Raw genomic sequence first — 20,000 nt, 5'->3', positions numbered from 1 at the left:
AGGAGAGAGAAAAGGAGAGTAAAAGCGAGGGAGAGAGAGAAAAGGAGAGAAAGAGAGGGAGTGGAAGAGGAGAGAGAAAAGAAGAGAAAGAAAAAGGAGTGGAAGAGGAGAGAAAAGGAGAGTAAGAGAGAGGAGGAAGAGGGAGAGAGAAAAGAGAAAGAGAGAGGAGAGAGAAAAGGAGAGAAAGAGAGGGAGTATTTTTCTCTCACATTATCTTGTTGCTGTTTTCGCTTCTCGACCTTTTTGCTGCAATAAACCACACTTTGTTTTTCTCTCATATTTTTTGGCTTTTTGTTGTGTCTTTATTTTTCTCTGCTGTGAACTCTAGTGTGTGTGTGTGTGTGTGTGTGTGTGTGTGTGTGTGTGTGTGTGTGTGTGTTGAACATGACTCTTGTCTTTACTTCTCCCACTCTAAAGGTCAGATCAGACGTTTAAAGTTGCATGAAATTTCTGAAACAAAATGTCACTTCTATGTGTGTGTGTGTGTCTGTGTGTATGTCTGTGTGTGTGTGGGGGGGGATTTAGGTGTGTGTGTGTGTGTGTGTGTGTGTGTGTGTGTGTGTGTGTGTGTGTGTGTGTGTGTGTCCTCCTCCTCCTTCTCCATCTCCTCCACCTCCACCTCCATCACCTCCAACATGTATCTACGTCTCCACCTTCTCCACCTTACACTTCTTCCAGCATCTCTTCCTTCACTTTATCTACCTACACGTTCTCTACGTTTTCTTCCTTGTCCACCTCAGTCTAATCCACTTTTTCCCTAAATCTTCTCCACCTACTTCATTTTTTTTCTTATACCTTTTCCACCTCCACTTCCTACACCTACTCCACCTTCTTCAGTTGCACACACTCCCCCTTCTCCTCCTCCTCCTCCTCCTCCTCCTCCACCTTTCCACCTATATTTTCCTTCACCTTTAATTTTACTTATTGCCTTTGCACACCTTCACCATTATTTTCTCTTTCTTATAGCTTTTCCTTCACCTTGTTCCTCCACCGTTCCCCCCTGGTTTCCACTCCTTCACCCTCAGTGCTTTCACGCTGCACTTCTTTTTTCAGTTCATTCTCTGAATCGTTTCTTCTCATTCCACATTGATTCAGTCTCAGTCACCAATTAAAGGCAATTTGCAATCAGAATTCGAGAAAATCAGCGAGGGAGGAAGTGTGTGTGTGTGTGTGTGTGTGTGTGAGATGATATAGAAGTACATGTAAATTGTAATATATGCACACGCTCGACTCCTTCAGAAAGCCTAGAGATAATTACACACATTTGTTTAGTAACTAAAGGGATATGAGGTTTTAAGGTTGGGTTCGTTTCTCATTACACAACTCTCAGGAACAATTATCCATCCTGCACCACCTCCTCACTCATCCCTCACTTCGGAATCCACCACCAGCTGAGCAGAAATCCACGATAAAAGCGTTCGACCTGACACGAGAGAGCCGGAGGCTCCATTAGCACTTCTACATGCTAATAACCCTCTCAGATCAGACCCCTGCAAATCCCACAACAACGTCCTGAAACCCCACCAACACGACTTCATCAGATCTGGATAATGCCACCACTCCATCACGACGAGGTGTCAGCAGTCACACGGTTCCTTTATCTGATTAGAACGGATTTCAGCATCCATGATGATCCTCATCGTTCTTCAACCCAGAGGTAAAATGGTCGCTCTGGGTTTGTCTCGACGTCTGTTGTTGTTGCAGGATGAGATGGAATTCCTCCTCAGGCCCACGAGAAGGTTCCCTCAGTCTCAAGTTCTTCGCGTGACATCAAGCAGGAGATAAAAGTGCTTTAGGTCACGCAGCAGACATGCGTGTGCTGGCCTCCAGATCCTTGTTAACGGAAAGAATTCACGTTTCCTCCTCATACCACAGCGGAAGCAGGAGAGCATTTCAGGAATGTCTCGCTTCACAAGCATGCTGCAGAAGAGAAGAAGGACGGGGCAAGAACCCAGACTTCAAAATGTTTGATTTTGTCAGATATGAGGCAGCTAATTTCACACACGTCAACATCTCACTTCAGCAGTAACACCTCGACCTTCACGGCCCTGAGCTCCTCCGATCATCACTCGCTCCACGTTTATAAATAAACAGCGAAAAACAAATGTGCAGAAGTTCTGATAGAAAAGCAGGGAACACTGGTCACATTACAAAGATTTTTAAAATCCCCTTCTATATTGCCTGTCTGTCTGTCTGTCTGTCTGTCTGTCTGTCTGTCTGTCTGTCCACCTGTCTGTCTGTCTGTCTGTCTGTCCACTTGTCTGTCTGTCTGTCTGTCTGTCCACCTGTCTGCCTGTTTGTTTGTTCACCTGATTGTCTGGCTGCAGATCTGTCTATCTGTACACTTGTCTGTCTGTCTGCCTGTGTGGCAGTTCATTCGTTGGCCTGTCCACCTGTCTGTTTGCCTGTCTGTCTGTCCACCTGTCTGTCTGCTGTGTGTCTGTTCACTCATTTGTCTGCCTGGCCATCATTCTGGTTGCCTGTCTGTTTACATGTCTGTCTGTCTGCCCATGAGGCATTTCACTTATTTGTTTGCCTGCCCATATGTCTGTTTGCCTGCCTATTTATCTGTCTACATGACAGTTTAACTGTTTGTCTGTTTAGCAAGCTGTCTGTCCACCTGTCTGTCTGCTGTGTGTCTGTTCACTTATTGGTCTGTCTGGCCATCTGTCTGTTAGTTTGCTTGTCTGTCTGTCTGTCTGTCTGCCTGTGTGGCAGTTCACTCATTTATTTGCCCACCATTTGTCTGTTTGTCTGTCTGTCCACCTGTCTGCCTATCTGTCTGTTTGTCTGCTTGTCTGTGTGTATACCTGTCTGTTTACCTGTTTGTTAGGTGAGCAGTCTGTCTGTCTGTTCACCTGTCTGTTTGTCTGCCTGTCTGTTCACCTGTTTGTCAGAGGAGCAGTCTGTCTGTCTTTCTATATGTCTGTCTGTCTGTCTATTCACCTGTATGTCTCTGTCTGTCAGTCTATATGGCATTTCACTCATTTGTCCATTTGTCTGTCTGTCTACCTCTCTGTTCACCTGTATGATTGGCTTGCAGTCTGACTGTCCACCTGTCTGTCTGTTCACTAGTTCGGCTGCCAATCTGTCTGTCTGCCTGTCTGTCTACCAAACACAATTACCAGTCACTGTTTTCCAGAGGAATCTCCAGGTCTCCTCATAAAATCTAGACAAGGCTGAATGGAATTCTTAATGGCTGCCCGTCTCACACTGTCCTCCCCCGTGTTTACACTCACAGACAGCTGTAATTGGCAAACAGGAAAGCACACAGAACCATTCCTCTTTCTTCCTTATAGATCAGACACTCGCATTGACAATAAAAAAGCGAGGTCTTCCCCACAGCCGTCCCCGGACCAGGCCTGGCTCACACTTCACCGGATTTGTGAGGGTTTGAGGAAACGCTCCTGCGCTGAGTCTTCTGAGCTTTCTTTTAACGCGAAGCAAAGAGAATTAATGAAAGATTCTGAGATCTGAAGACACCACGTTTAAGACGTGAAGAAGGACTTCCAGTTCTGACTTCATTTAATTCTCAGATCAGAAGACGGCTTTGATTGACAGAGGAGAGACGAAAGCTGTCTCTCCCAGGACAGTTGCACTTTCTCAGACTGAGACGCAACCTAGAGACGTGAAGAAAATGAGCTCCTGCATGTGCCTGTCTCATTCCCGTGAAGAGAGATGGAGAAAAGAGAGGAAGAAATGGAACAAGTGAGAGAGAGAAAAAAAAAGACACTCTAACATTTGTATTATGTCAACATAAGAGAGAGAGAGAGAGAGAGAGAGAGAGAGAGAGTAATTTTTCTCAGGTTACTTCAGGTTGCCTCAGGCTTACTACACACACACACACACACACACACACACACACACACACACACACACACACACACATACATACTAATACACATACACATACACACTCACACTCACACAGAGTTGTGTGCCAATTTGGGAGGAATGATAGAACAAATATTCATGAAACGGTTGAAAGGAGAGAAACATTGACTAAGTGTTACACTCCAGGAATTCTGATTGCATTCTGATAATCACTCAGGAGATGTTTTGAAGGAGAAAAATGATTGAATTATTCATCATTTGGAAAAGGAGGGTGGGGGCATTGTTCTAGGATAGAAAGAGAAAGAGTGAGCAAGACAGACAGATAAAGGAAGAGTGAAAGAAGAAGAGACAGATAGATAGAGTCACTCTGTCTCACAGTCATTCTGTCTCACTGTCACTCTGTCTCACAGTCACTCTGTCTCACCATCACTCTGTCTCACTGTCACTCTGTCTTACATTCACTCTGTCTCACCATCACTCTGTTTTACAATTATTCTGTCGCACCGTCACACTGTCTCACAGTCACTCTGTCTTACAATCACTGTGTCTTACAGTCACTCTGTCTCACAGTTACTCTGTCTCACCATCACTCTGCCTCACAGTCACTGTGTCTTACAGTCACTGTGTCTTACAGTCACTCTGTCCCACCGTCAATCTGTCTCACAGTCACTCTGTCTCACTGTCACTCTGTCTCACCGTCACTCTGTCTCACTAGGAAGTCTTCATGACCTGCAGACGTAACATAAAATAGTGATCTGAGGCAGGTGAAGTGTTGTACCATGTGTGTGTAACCAAACTAAATATAGAGCAAAGGATGGTTATGAACTTGTCTGTTTTGTCTGAAGGGGGAGATGGAGAAATGTTTCACAGACGTCTGAGAGCCGAGAAAACGTGATTACATTAAAAACAGAATGAAAGATTATAGTATTGTTCAGGACACGGGAGAAATTCTGTTTCAGAATAGAGAATATTGTCTGAGGTAGCTGGAAAATAAGAACACACACACACACACACACACACACACACACACACACACACACACACACAGTAGCATGTTTAGAGCGCAGTAAAAGAATGTGTACAAATATAATACACTTGATAAAGTCTCTGTGTGTGTGTGTGTGTGTGTGTGTGTGTGTGTGTGTGTTGTCTCAATGTGAATATGAAATCATGATATATAGGTATAAATATATATAAAAACATAGATAGAAAATATAAATATACATATATAATTCCCATTCATTGCGATGCGAATAAGCGTTGCCATGGCGATGAGGCACGAGGTTACGTGATCAATCAAGCACCTCATGCTACATTTCACACAGCCGTAACCGCCACAAAGTGTTTTTTTTTTCTTATTAATTTATTTATTACGTTTTTTTCTGTTCTTTTTTTGTTACAACGTTGCGAAATTGTCTGAAAAAAAAAAATAAAGAAACTACTGTTTATTTTATTCCTCCCAATACACATCAGTAACATGACGGTACAGTCAATACACTTTTTATCCGTTTATTGTTACATTTCCCATCTATTAAACAACTCGGGTCCCGTTTTCATGTATGTTGACGCAGTTATAAACCCCCCAAAAGTGGGCGAAAACCCACTCCTCCGTCCTCGACCAGGTTTTAGAGACTCCTTCCATAAACCTTAAATAGCATCTGTTCATCTTTCTTCTTGTTTATTCTTCTGAGGATGTAGGGTTGAAGGAGGGTCTATGGGCTGAGCTATGTGTAACCTACACACACACACACACACACACACACACACACACACACACACACACACACACACACACACACATACACGCGGTGACACAAGGACAGCATCAATGCAGATGCAATTACAAATACATAAATAAATAAACAGCTCGTTGTGTTCTTTTATTGGTGCGGTTTCCTTTTTCTTTACATGTAATTGTGAGGCGGCGTCACGTGTCCCGGTGCTCTGTCATGGTTTAGCTGGACACTAACGAGACGAGAGGTCCGAGACGGCGGGGGGGGCGGGACGGCCGGGGGTCTGCGGTACCACTTGGGTGGTTAAAACACACTGAGGATGTCGTTAGAGTTGTAATTATTTCTCGATCGCACCTTTGGGGAAAAGATGGCCGTTCTGGTCGCATCAGTTCACCGAGGCTGCGACTTAAAGGCCGATGAGTTCACAGTACAGTCCATTAAACCCGGTCTCTTTCTCCTCCACTGGACCTCGCAGTGACGTCTTCATTACAGGCTTCCGGAAAGAAAAGAGATTCATTACAGAAATGAACGCTAATGATTCCACACTGTATTGGCAAAAGTATTGGGACAACTGACGTTTACACCCATATGTGGTTTTTCCAGAAACTTTTACCACAATGCCACACAATTGTATCGACGTCTTTTGATGCAGTGGAATGATTTTTCCCTTCACTTGAACTAGAAGACCTAAACCTGTTCCAGCTCCATGAAGATCTGCTTTGCATGGGTTGGAGTGGAATATCTTCTGTTATGGAGCTCCAAAACATGAATGAATGTATCCAGTGCACACTTTTTAAATCGATTCTAGAGAAATACTGCTATATATATTTTTCTAGATAAATACATAGATATAAAATGACAGCATGAAGAACAAGTTATACTACGACACAGAAACCAAATCCTTAAATCAGCACTTAAAGATATTACTCACATGTAGAAAGCACTAAAGCATTACGAGATCTAATCAGTAATGAAAGACGGATCAGCAACAATAGAGGACAAAAGAACCGCAGATTGTTGGCAAGAACGTGCCTCGGCCTCCTGCCAGCTCGGATTTCACTTCACTTCAGTTTCATGTCATTTGTTTGGAATGCGGTTTTAAGGACAAGTCGCATCAAATCAGATCCGGAATGATCCTGACTCTGCAGCTACGCTTCAACATAAACACGTGTATCCATAAAAAACGCAGGTCTGACTGATGACTCAAACATCAATCAGCTTTCATTACTATATAACATGTAGGAGATCCGCAGGACCTCATTGCTAATTAAGGGTTCTCTATTAGCATGTGGCTCTGCAGGTATGCTAGCGCTAACATATGCTAGTGCTAGAAATAAAACAAGACCGTAGAGCCGAGCTGCTGATGTGACGTGAATGTGCTGTGAAACCGAACCGCTGCGTTCCCTAGCTTCGTATGGAATGCGGCTAATGAAATGCAGACAGAGTTAGCGGCGTTAGTTAGCGCGGAAACCGCGATGTTCTCCGATATAATTAGCGTTGTCTCTGGGAGTTAGCGCGGGCTATAACGCACCGCTCTTGATTTATCCATCTGTATGCATGAAAACGCTCCACCGACTCGGTCACCACGAGCGCGGGGAAAATTTGCTATGCAGCGTACGATCGAGCGCTCACGTCTCGGTGGGGTTTAGATATCGACAACCTCCAGCTTTCAGAGCCGCCACAAATTTACACGATAACTGCTCTTCATGCATATCGAGAAAGAACGGAGGAAAACGCATTCCGGAGACGTGTGTGTGTGTGTGTGTGTTGGGGGGGCAGGTTTAATTAACGTGGAGTAATTCACGTACGATGGACAGAACATTAGCAGGAACACAAAAGCGCTCGGCTTGTTCATTTGAATGGAAATAGGTTTATCGTAAAGACGCTGCAGGAAATCTCTCCTTGAGAAAGACAAAAAAAACCCCACAGGTAACGTCCTTTGAAAACCAGGTAGTGAATAAATCACTCGGTGTTTAACACAGACAGCATGTGTTTCATTCCTCTGAGAACACGAAAACATTTTACATGCTTTTTTTATACATTTACTGTTACATTCGATGCTCCTGTTCTTACATTCGTTTCCACTCAGAACCCAACGCTGACGCCAATCGGTCAAATGAGACTCCATTTTGAATTTGGTTCCTCTCAAGATTTCATCCTCATACCATCACTGGGAGTTTTCTCTTTCCACTCTCACCACTGGCTCACTCAGGCATCAGTGGTGAACAGTAAAGAAGTAAATGTAACTTGTTACTGTAATTAAGTAGCTTTTATCTGTACTTTACTGAAGTTTTCCATCTGAGGAGACTTTTATTGTAACTTCACTACATTTCTTACTTTTTACTCAACTACATTTAGTGAAATCAGTCGTTCCTTTTTATTAATGAGGAGAAAAACGTAACTGGTGAAACACGCAGCGAGTCACCAATCAGGATCGAGCGCACGCTCTGTTTTACACGTGTTCTGATCGGCGCTTTGTAAATCTACTGATCACCAACATAAAGTTCAGCATCAGTTCAACATCAAGCAGAAGATTTAGAGAGGAATAAATGATGAAGAAACTCCAGACTCGAACTCACCACCACGCACGTGACCTCATTTACACGTTTTTATTGAAGTAGTTGAAAATGTTTTGAGTTCATGATCATTGTAATAGAGATCAATCAGTGTTTGAGTCATTAATATCATTCTATTAATAGATCAGTATGCTGAGAGTCACATTCGAGTCTTTACACATAAACTGAGGTGATTAAGTAAAGAGTCTTGTGATAAAAATTATAACAGGAACATTAGAGTTATAATAAATCACTACTTTGGATACTTGAGTAAATTTATAGGCAATTTTTTTGTACTTTTACTGAAGTGAAAGTTTAAAGGGACACTTTTACTGGAGTAAAATATCTCTACTTTAACTCGACTACATGGTTTGTGTCCTTCATTCACTGCTGTTAAGCATCGACTTATAGAGATTCATTTCCGACCTGGACCATGTCCATGCTAAAATCACTTTACAAATAAAATAGAATTGAATTTGTTTGATCCGTTTACAGTTTCATTTAATGTTGTTGTTTTCCAGTCAACAAACTACTGTGTCCTCCAGAGTTTTCTTAAATTTTTTTTATGGAAAACGTAATCTGACTCCAGAGACTTCTTCTTATAAACACTATCTGAGCGTTAACTCCTCAACCTGAAACCTCAACATGACAATGACTGGAGACACATTTACATTTATGGCTTTTGGCAGACGCCCTTTTCCAGAGCGACTCACACTTATCTTAGCGGAGCAGTTGCTCAAGGACCCAGCAAAGAGAGCTTAGTAGTGTTGGGTTTTAAACTCATTACCACCAAACTGCCACTGCTGGGCCCTTAAAGAAGGCCCTTAACGCTCTACTGCGAATACGAAGTCGTTACCATAGAAACCTTAACAATGGAAACGTGTAAATAGCAAAATCTGGGAAAGAATCAAGACTCGAGACGAACACAAATAGATACAAGTGCAAAAATGCAGACGAGGAACCGCAGACTTCACCCTGGACTGATTGAGAAAATTTTGCTCTGTTGAATTGAAGGGACGCGGCCGTGTAGCTCTCGTATCCTAACGATTTAATAAACGATTCGCAAAAAAAAATGAGCACGAGATGATGTTTCATTCAATGCAACAATCCCTGAAGCTACAGTTCGGGTTGTTCGTGTTCGGTGTTTTAACGCAGTGGTTCGTTCATTCCTAAACAGAAAATTGTATTCCCTGACCTAAATCACTGTGTGTGTGTGTGTGTGTGTGTGTGTGTGTGTGTGGGTCCACTTTAGCCATGGTGTCCCTGTAGGAGACACAGGATAGCACTCAGACACAGAGGCTTATTGGATTTTATCTGCTGCTGTTTTGATGTTGCTCATTCTGCCACCTGGGGAAGCGCATCTCATTTCAGTTATCTCCTCATTATTTACAAGGGAAAACACCAGAGACCCCGAGAGTAAGAGCGATAGATTAGACTTTACTTTTTTTTAAATAATTTTCTGTAAAAGTCCAGATGTGAAGAAAGTTGCAAAAGCATCAACAACGAAACGTGCATTAAAAGCTGTTTTTTTTTTTTTTTTTGCTATATGCTGAAGTACTGCAAAAAGCCATAATATATATATTTATATATATATATATATATAAAAAGAAAAACGAGCCCATTTAAACCAGGTTAAGCTTTTAAAGCTCAGCACCAAATCTCTACAGGTGTCCACCGCCTGTATTCACGTTCCCGCTTCGACCAACAGGAAATAAAAAAACAAAGCAGTGCGGAATGGACGAAAGCTCTCTTTGTAAGACTCCTGCTGACCATCAAGACCTGGAAAAATTCCCGGCGAAACCCTGAGAGACGTCCAAAATAACACCAACCTTGAGCTCGCAGCGTGTAATAAATTCACTCCTCCGAAATACACCAGATACAAACAGAAAAGAAAAGGGTAATTCCTCCTGCTGTCTGCTGAGTGAGAGGTCAGCGAGGGACGTGATGGACGTGAGGGACGTGATGGACGTGATGGACGTGCGAGGGCCTCGGCCTACTGGACGATTTGTGACCTACAGGTGCAGAATTAAGGTCTAGAGAGTGGAATGATAATAACACGGTACACTCTGAAAGATTGTAAATGAAAAGTCACTTTTTAATATAATAAAATTCTCCAAAATGGAAGTGTGATGAGACACAGGAACTACATGAACGTCCCTGATCCAACAAAAAAGTCCAAATGTACCAAAAGCAGTGGAGATACCACCAGTTACATTTATGGCATCTGGCAGATACCCTCATCCTTTACAACTGAGCAGTTAGGAATGAGGGCATTGTTTAAGGCCCCTGCAGTGGCAGCTTAGGGGGTGCTGGGACTTGAACTAATAACCACTAAGCTACCCATTTCCTACATCTGACTTGTTAAGGGTTAAGGGCCTTGCGTAAGGGCCCAGCGGTGCCATTTTGGTGGTGCTAGGATTTGAGCTCACAACCTTCCAAACACAAATCCAACATTTTAACAACTCTTACACAACCTCTGCTTCCAGATTTTGTTACATTTATAAAGCTAGCAAACGAACGGAGCTGCAGTAAGCTAAGCAACTCATGCTAGCTTAATAATGGAATTGTGTTCAGTATCGCTTACTCTATGATTAGCATTACTGCTAAAAAGAAAAAAAAGATCTACTTTCGGATTTGTTTTGGCAGTAAGCATAAAAAAAAGAATTCCGGCAGACGACTTGATGACTAGCGGCATCTTTTATTGACTGACGCGCGATCCAGAGTTGTGTTTAGTAATGCTAATATCGTAATACCAGTTCTGATCAAGACAAAGTACATTTACTGTTATTACTACACTTGCATTATTTCATGTGCCATGCTAGTAAACATCAGACTGTATAGTGATTGAGTGAATTACCCATACACACACACACACACACACACACACACACACACAAACACACAGAACGAATAAATCAAACGTGTCTCATTTCCGCTCAGAGCTCTTGTCCCCTGAATCATCAGGTTGGGGGTTAGTCGGAGATGCTGTCCGATCCGAGCGACTTGTACGCGTCGGATTCCAGCGCGCATCCATCCAGACACTGTTATTTATTTCCTCTCAATCAGAAAGCTCGGAGCACTCCATCACACCCGACCACGTTCCATTTTTTCAAGACAAAAATCTCACCGGTTGCTGAAAGACATGGATAAATAGGTCGCGCGCGCCGACGGATTCTTTTTTTACACCTCTATAAATCTTCCGTTGGGCTCACAGCCAGGGAATAGCTTTCATGTCCGACCTTTCGTGCGTAGCTGCATACGGATCTGCTCCGAGTTGCAATCGGTATCAGATCCGTCTTTGCACAAAGGTCTGATTTCTGACAGATCTCATCGCCCCTGCATACACTCGCTGTCCTTAATCCCACTCCTGTGTCCTTATATGGTCAGTTGTTCAGGGGGTTTCTTAGAAATAGAAAATTCGACTTACTTTGCGTATTTATTATTGCAGCGTGCGAATCTCTTCTCCCTCAAATGCTGCTCAAATTGTGACTTTATTCTTTTATCGTACGTTTCAGCGACTCCTCTTGACTCTTGCATATAACTGCTCAGACGGTGACATCACATCGTAACACAAACATCCGAGTTAATAGAAAACTAGACATTTTCTCAGACATTTATGGAAATCAGTGTGATATTTCTATCGTATGTACGAGGCAGGATCTCAGGATTAGTGGTTGACCAGTTAATGGGTTTTGCCTATTAATCGACACCAATAGACGATCGCTTTAACTATTGTCTATCGGCAAAAATCCATACAGATAGTTTTTCCGGGTTACTGTCCACTGTTTTTTCTGAATCACTGATGCCACGTGCTGTTTGTTTCTACACGTGAGACGGTGCGCTGCACAGAGAGCGCTGAATTATATTTATTAGGTATAATTTATTAATTATGTAACTATATTTTCCTATTTACTTTTGCACATTTTTATGATTCGGTACTTTTTTTTGTAATAAAGTTCAGTACTACTTTAGATGGAGTCGTATGTTTGTTTGTTTGTTTTTTATCTGGTATCCATTTAAAAAACTATCAGTTGAATAATCATTTATCGGCGAGTATGATCCAACCTAGCTCTCGGGGATCAGTTGACCTCTACTAAAGATATAGCCCTTACTGAAATGTATTGTATGGAATCCAGAGTGATTTATATTTAATGCCATTGATACAGCAGAGCAGTTTTTGGGTTTAGGGGCTTTGCTCAGGATCCCAGGAGATTTGAACTCACAACCTTGAGCTAACACCCTCTCATTCCTGTGTGACCTTTGACATGTACACTTCTGGGTTACTTGTGGGTTTCCTGCTGTATGTAAACGGCTCATGGTTGTTTCTTTAATGCCAAGATGTTGTTCTGTGTGGATTATCTTCAGGTCTGGACTGATCTTCTTTTTTATGGTGTAACTGTAGCCGGCTGTTGCGCTAATACTGAGTTTGCTGTGTCTTAATAAACCTCATGAGCATGGTCTTCACTCTGCCTCTCCCGAGTCTCTGGCTTTTAAGCGCAATAATAACTTACTTTCATTTGACATTTGCCAAAGGCCATAATGTCGGCTGTGAAGTTTAACAGAACCATTGACTTTCAGTCTCTTAAGTAGTAAAATGGCAAACCGCATAACATACCAGGTGCTTTTTTTTCAATCAGCGAACGCTCCGAGGAAGAACTGAGTTCCTGTAAAAAAAAAACACGATTTATTTTTCTAAAACTCTTGGATAAGCTGTAGACCATTCCGCAAGTTTTTTTTTATCTGCGAGATCTCACAGAGATTTGACGCGAAATCCATTAGCGACAACCCAGGGCTCAGAAATGTACAAAACGTGCTGCGATGCGACAATTAACACAGCATGTGATAATTACACAAACTAATCAAGGACTTACCATAGTACAGGTGAGCACTGTGAGTAACGGACCTATCACAGGTCAGGGGCGGAGTCTGGATGAGAACAAAGGCGATATATATATATATATATATATATATATATATATATATATATATATATATATATATATATATACAAAAAGCAGAAGCGGAATAATGATAAGAGGTTTTTATTTGCTTTAAACAGGTTTATCTGAAGTAACAGAAACCCCAGAGGGGGCAGGATATTTTACATGGTGCTGCGATATTAAAATCAGTTTAATAACTGATTTCAGCTCTGACATAAGCAACTCTTTATTCCCTGAAGGAGGAGAAGTAACAATTGCTTTGTTATTCGCACCCACCGAGAGACTCGTCCATGTGCAGAAGTTCAAAATAAGATTAATAGCACACATTTTCCTAATAATCTGATTACTCTGCATCTGTATGGGCTTTAAACCTGAGATCTGCTAATGGCTTTAATTTTGTCCACGTGTCTCTGCCGTCCTTATCTTCGAGACAGGCTCATTTTCCCGGTTTTTGTGATCTCCATGTGTCTGGACAAGGTGTTATTTGACTTGCCATTATGTTCGCATTGAATACAATATTAGAAAGTCAACCATTATTGCAATTTTGTTGCAGAGGAGCAATTGCGAAAGGACAAAAGGTGTTCCCCAAGCATGCGAGTGAAAATGTACTGAAAATGTCACCCGAATCCCAAGAGTTTCCAGGAAAGTGTCTCTCAGACGACTTGTTTAGATGATGAAGCATTTCCGTTATGACTCACGCCTCCATTAGGGTTGAAGAGCGAGAGTGGGAGCGCTAATGGCGCTCAAGGCAAACGGAGCTATACATTAGCGTGAAGCGAGCGTCACTCGTGACAGGGAAGGGCCGAGCCTCGTGCTCACTTCAGAGAAGTGAGTGCTACTTGACTAGGAGCGAAAGAAAAGCGCGTGGCAGCTATTAATCCGCAGCTCTGCATAATGAATGGCTCAGAAGCACCATGGATCGTTATGCAGTAGGTCAAGTGTAACACATGAGAACGATGGACAGAGGGAGAGAGAGAGAGAGAGAGAGAGAGAGAGGATGCATTATACTCCCTTGTTTGTTTATTTATTTCATTATTTACTCATTTATTATCTACCCGAGCGATCCATATCAATCAATTAAAGCTCAGGCTTGAACAGGAACAGTTACAGTTGTAGGTGGGAACATTGACCGCTTCGAGAACTAATTTATCGATGCAGAAGACAAAACTTCATTTTTAAAATAAGAACTTGAAAAGTTCTCTTCACTTCTCTCTTGTTCTCATTATTCTCAGCTGAAGGAGGCGTGACTTATTGCTGTCAGTAAAGAAGGTGTGGTCATTGTGCCAGCTAGTTTGAGTTTATTCCCAGTATTCCCAGTCCTAGTGGGGGTGTTGCTTTTGTCTCTGGTTGAAGAAGGTGTGGCCTCAGTCCTCAGCAGCCTGGTTGAAGGAGGTGTGGCATGTGTATCGGTCACTATCAGATAAGGAGGCGTGGCCTTACCATTGTCAAGCTCAGTAGTAGAGGTTTTGTCTTGGTCTCTGATTGAAGGAGGTGTGGTCTCTGTATCTGTCAGTGTTACTGAAGGAGGTGTGGCCTCACGGCCTATACATCTTACTGAAGGAGGTGTGGCCTTGATGCCTGTACATCTTACTGAAGGAGGTGTGGCCTTGCTGCCTGTACATCTTACTGAAGGAGGTGTGGCCTTGATGCCTGTACATCTTACTGAAGGAGGTGTGGCCTCGCTGCCTGTACATCTTACTGAAGGAGGTGTGGCCTTGATGCCTGTACATCTTACTGAAGGAGGTGTGACCTCGCTGCCTGTACATCTTACTGAAGGAGGTGTGGCCTTGATGCCTGTACATCTTACTGAAGGAGGTGTGACCTCGCTGCCTGTTCATCTTACTGAAGGAGGTGTGGCCTTGATGCCTGTACATCTTACTGAAGGACGTGTGACCTCGCTGCCTGTACATCTTACTGAAGGAGGTGTGGCCTTGATGCCTGTACATCTTACTGAAGGAGGTGTGACCTCGCTGCCTGTAAGTCCGAGTGAAGGAAGTGTGGCCTGTGTCCCTTTTAACCCTAATGAAAACGTAGCTTTTGTAGCGGTAAATCTTTATGAAGGGGGTGTGACCTCTATATATCTGTCAGTCCCAGAGAATAAGGTGTGGTCTCTGGGCCTATAAGTGTTTGCAGAACAGAGAGAAAACCAGAAACACACTGCTGCACACGATCTGCATCTCTGTCCACAAACCTTTCTGTACCGAAAGCAAAAAGCAGGAGCGAGACACGTCCTGACCCGAGTGAATGTGAAGCAGAGGAAATGGAGAGGAACGTGTGAAGAGCCTCAGAGCGCGATGAATGTTAACACTGTTGAATTGACCCGAACCTCCTTGAATCTCATTCACACCTGCAGTGAGTATGAAAGGAACCTGAATCTCACCGGCCATATGAGTATCACGTCTGATTACTGCAGGTCCAATCTCCTGGAACCGGCGAAGCGGGTCAGCACCACAAACACCACATGAATCATTTACACGTGAACCAATTCACCCCTCACAGAGGCATTGTGGGTAAAACACATATACACATATTCGTACAAACCCACACACACACACATTTAGGAGCCAAGAACAAAAAAAGACTACTTTTGGGACGTGTCCTTGTCGTATTGCTAATTTCATCACGCAGCTTAAGCTTTCTTCTGCTCTTTCTCTCTCTCACAGGGTGAAGCTCAAAGATGGTGTGACATTCTTGGGGGCGCGACCCTGCAACCCTATGCTCTGGATGATCAGTCAGGACGCCAGGGTCGAAGGTCATCGCGTCGTCACCCTGCACTGTCGGAAGAAGGAGTCCAGCTACGCTCAGAGGTCAGTCGGCTAAAATCTCATCAGCGAGGTTTCCTCCTCGGTTTAGAAGGTTAATCTGGAAGCTAAATTACGGCCGTATAATAAAACGCCACAGAGAAGACAGAAATTGTAGAGAAATCCTTTTTTTTCTCTCAGAAGGTCGGAAGGCGTTCCGGTGAATTAACTACGGATCATGAATCCGAGCCACAGAGCGACATCATTAGCATCGCCTTTTATTTTCATTCGCATGAATACGATAGCTGCGCTAGCAAAGGCTCGTACGGGTAAAATGAAATGCGACGGTATTGAGCGCAGCATCAGGAGTTTAAACTTTCCGTTTCTCCTTCTCTTGACTCGTTCACCCTTCGCCCTTTCTGACACCTCTGTCGGTCGTTCGCGAAGAGAGTCGGCAGAAAATAAAAGAAAGAAAGAAACACGCATTGGCTTTTTTCCAGACTTGAGCAAAAAGTCCACTGGAGGTCATGAGTCCTAGCTTGCTCAAATGAAAGCAGTGAGTTAAAATTCTCCTGCTTGGCTGCCACCTTGCCCCGTTTGCCCTTTTCCGCCCCTTCATAGGTCAGAAGCTCGGTATTTTGCTCGACTCGCTCTGAAACCTGATTGAGCTAAAAGGATTCTTGATCCATGCTAATCTCGACTTCCTGCGCACCGCGTGTCAAGTGGAGTCAATTCGGTCTGCTGGGGTAAAGAAATAAATAAATAAACAGAAAGAAAGAAAGATACAGAAGCTCTTTGATGCTCGCAAAAACCCAAGGTTAAGAAACGAGTCTGAAATAAAGACGTTTTTTATTTTACAGACAGGGGATGTGTTTATTCTCTTCCGAAGTGTGTGATTACGGCGATCCAGCTGGTTTCTCTACGTGATATCCGCCGGTAAAAAACGTGTGATGGACATTTGGAATGAGGTTCGGCAGCCTGAGTAATCTTTTCTCCTGCACAATTTAGGGGGTTGGGAGGAAATCTGTGGTCCTGGAGAGTAAATTTCTTCTTCTTTTTGCAATAAATGCAGTCAGTAATCAGACCTTCATGGTGAGAGAAGATATTTAACAAATCCGACACATTAGTGAACTCACAGAGTAAAAAAAAATTTTAATAATGAAATGTAATAATTTATTGTGATTGGCTGGAAGGAGTTAGGTGTGAATAGTGGATTGTGATTGGCTGAAGGAGTTCAGGTGTGAATAGTGGATTGTGATTGGCTGAAGGAGTTCAGGTGTGAATAGTGAATTGTGATTGGCTGAAGGAGTTCAGGTGTAAATAGTGGAATTGTCATTGACTGGAAGTTGTACAGGTGTGAATAGTGGATTGTGATTGGCTGAAGGAGTTCAGGTGTAAATAGTGGAATTGTCATTGACTGGAAGTTGTACAGGTGTGAATAGTGGATTGTGATTGGCTGAAGGAGTTCAGGTGTGAATAGTGATTGTGATTGGCTGGAAGGAGTTCAGATGTGAATAGTGGATTGTGATTGGCTGGAAGGAGTTCAGGTGTGAATAGTGGATTGTGATTGGCGGAAGAAGTTCAGGTGTGAATAGTGGATTGTGATTGGCTGGAAGAAGTTCAGGTGTGAATACTGGATTGTGATTGGCTGGAAGGAGTTAGGTGTGAATAGTGGATTGTGATTGGCTGGAAGGAGTTCAGGTGTGAATAGTGGATTGTGATTGGCGGAAGGAGTTAGGTGTGAATAGTGGATTGTGATTGGCTGGAAGGAGTTCAGGTGTGAATAGTGGATTGTGATTGGCTGGAAGGAGTTCAGGTGTGAATAGTGGATTGTGATTGGCTGAAGGAGTTCAGGTGTGAATAGTGGATTGTGATTGGCTGAAGGAGTTCAGGTGTGAATAGTGGATTGTGATTGGCTGAAGGAGTTCAGGTGTGAATAGTGGATTGTGATTGGCTGGAAGAAGTTCAGGTGTGAATAGTGGATTGTGATTGGCTGGAAGGAGTTCAGGTGTGAATAGTGGATTGTGATTGGCTGAAGGAGTTCAGGTGTGAATAGTGGATTGTGATTGGATAGAAGGAGTTCAGGCGTGAATAGTGGATTGTGATTGGCTGAAGGAGTTCAGGTGTGAATAGTGGATTGTGATTGGCTGGAAGAGTTCAGGTGTGAATAGTGGATTGTGATTGGCTGAAGGAGTTCAGGTGTGAATAGTGGATTGTGATTGGATAGAAGGAGTTCAGGTGTGAATAGTGGATTGTGATTGGCTGGAAGGAGTTCAGGTGTGAATACTGGATTGTGATTGGATGGAAGGAGTTCAGGTGTAAATAGTGGATTGTGATTGGCTGATGGAGTTCAGGTGTGAATAGTGGATTGTGATTGTCTGGAAGTTGTTCAGGTGTAAATATTGGATAGTGATTGGCTGAGGGAGTTCAGGTGTGAATAGTGGATTGTGATTGGCTGAAGGAGTTCAGGTGTGAGTTCAGAGAATTGAACACACAGGTAGTTTGAATTTATCAGTAGAATCTAAATCAATGTGCAGCTTATAAACACCTGTAACCATAGTAACATAGAGTTCCTGCTACATTTAGCATGAGGCAGATATTGTACACATTTCCCAATGACCTCACTGAGCTCCATGGAGGATTTCTGTATGTGGTGGAACTTTTACATGGTGAATACAGTGATGTTGGGTTGAAGATGAGTCTGATGAACTCACAAGAAAACGTTCAAGTGAGACACAGATTTCTGTCTTCAGGAAGTTCAGGAATTGAGGAAAAATGTTTTTGATCCATTCAGTCAGTTTTGCTCTCAAACACCAATAACAGCTTGAACACCTCAGTGTTGGGAAGTGACAATGGTACAGTGTGAGGTGATAATCCAGGGCTCGATGTGAGGACCTACACCATTCTAATGCTCTCGGGCTGTTCTTTAACAGAAATCTTCAACATCTGTAATGCAGCACACCATCATAAAGTTAGCAAGAAGTTCTAAAAGTGTAAACATCTCGCATCAGAATATAGAAAATATAAGATTAATGAACTTTCACGCAGACCAACATGAGCCATCGTCATATAGCTCATATCTTCTCATGCAGAAATGATGTCTATATTCAAAGAACTCCATTTCGTTTCTTTGGTCGATCCGAAATCCTCAGCGCAGGTTCGGATACGAGGCTTTTTAAACAGCTGGATGTTTCATATTATAGACTTTTAATTCAATCAGCAAACGACATTTTTCATGTAATACATCACAGAGCATAATTCATTTTTATGAGGTTTTCCTGAGCACCAAATATCTGCTGTCCCATTTTCTGAGAAGATGAAATTTCCACTGCTTTGAAATAACGCTGGTCTCCTCAGATCAGTGTTTACTAGCTGCTATTAATCTCTTACATAAGGACCTTGCTCTCTCTCTCTCTCTCTCTCTCTCTCTCTCTCTCTCTCTCAATCTCTCTCTATCCTTCTCTCTCTCTTTCTCCATCTCTCTCTTTCTCTCTCTCTCTCTCTCTCTCTCTCTCTCTCTCAATCTCTCTCTTCTTCTCTCTCTCTCTCTCTCTCTCTCTCCATCTCTCTCTCTCTCTCTCTCCATCTCTCCATCTCTCCATCTCTCTCACTCTCTCTCTCTCTCTCTCTCTCTCATCTCTCCATCTCTCCATCTCTCTCTCTCTCTCTCTCTCTCTCTCTCTCTCTCTCTCTCTTTTCTCAGTAATTAAGTGCAGAGTCGAGCTCTTTGTGTGCCATCATGCTCTTAATCGCACATTTGCACGGGTCAGGAAGTAGCGTTAATGAACCAGGCTCGTCTCTGACAGGTGTAATTTTACGCATTAGGAGCAGATTGTCGGCGTTCTCTAAACTGGAAAGATTAAACCCGGCACCATACGGCGGCTCCGGCTTACACGAGCAGATACTTACTGTACACAAGTAAACATCTCGTCCAGCAGCCGGCGATTTCGCCTGTTTACCGGGAAAAAACTTCGCCTGGACGCCGGCCTTCTCACTTTTGACCCGAAGGCTACTGCTTTATTAGAGGATGAAGAATTAAGAAAGCTGGAGGTTGGAATTAATGAAAAAGAAACAGGTTTTTGATATTTTGATCAGAAGGTGGAACTTCACACAGTTCATTCACTCATTCACTCATCCATGTACAGTGAATAGAAGATGAGTTCACTATATATGAAGAAGGGAGTAAATATTCTCTAC

At 42.9% G+C, this 20,000-nt stretch overlaps 1 protein-coding gene across 1 annotated transcript in view; it reads left to right on the top strand.

Annotated features, from left to right (window-relative positions):
• The window catches only part of si:dkeyp-14d3.1 (transmembrane protein 132C), a 163,867-nt gene that overhangs the window by 80,021 nt on the left and 63,846 nt on the right, over positions 1-20,000 (top strand). The window contains exon 3 of the mRNA XM_046871716.1: positions 15,726-15,869. Within this exon, the coding sequence (XP_046727672.1) occupies positions 15,726-15,869 (144 nt within the window). The remainder of the gene's footprint in view (positions 1-15,725; positions 15,870-20,000) is intronic.

The sequence above is a fragment of the Silurus meridionalis genome, chromosome 17 (genome assembly GCF_014805685.1).
Source record: "Silurus meridionalis isolate SWU-2019-XX chromosome 17, ASM1480568v1, whole genome shotgun sequence".
NCBI lineage: Eukaryota > Metazoa > Chordata > Actinopteri > Siluriformes > Siluridae > Silurus > Silurus meridionalis.
Note: the sequence above shows the minus strand (reverse complement) of the source record. Positions and strands in the feature narration are given on the sequence as shown.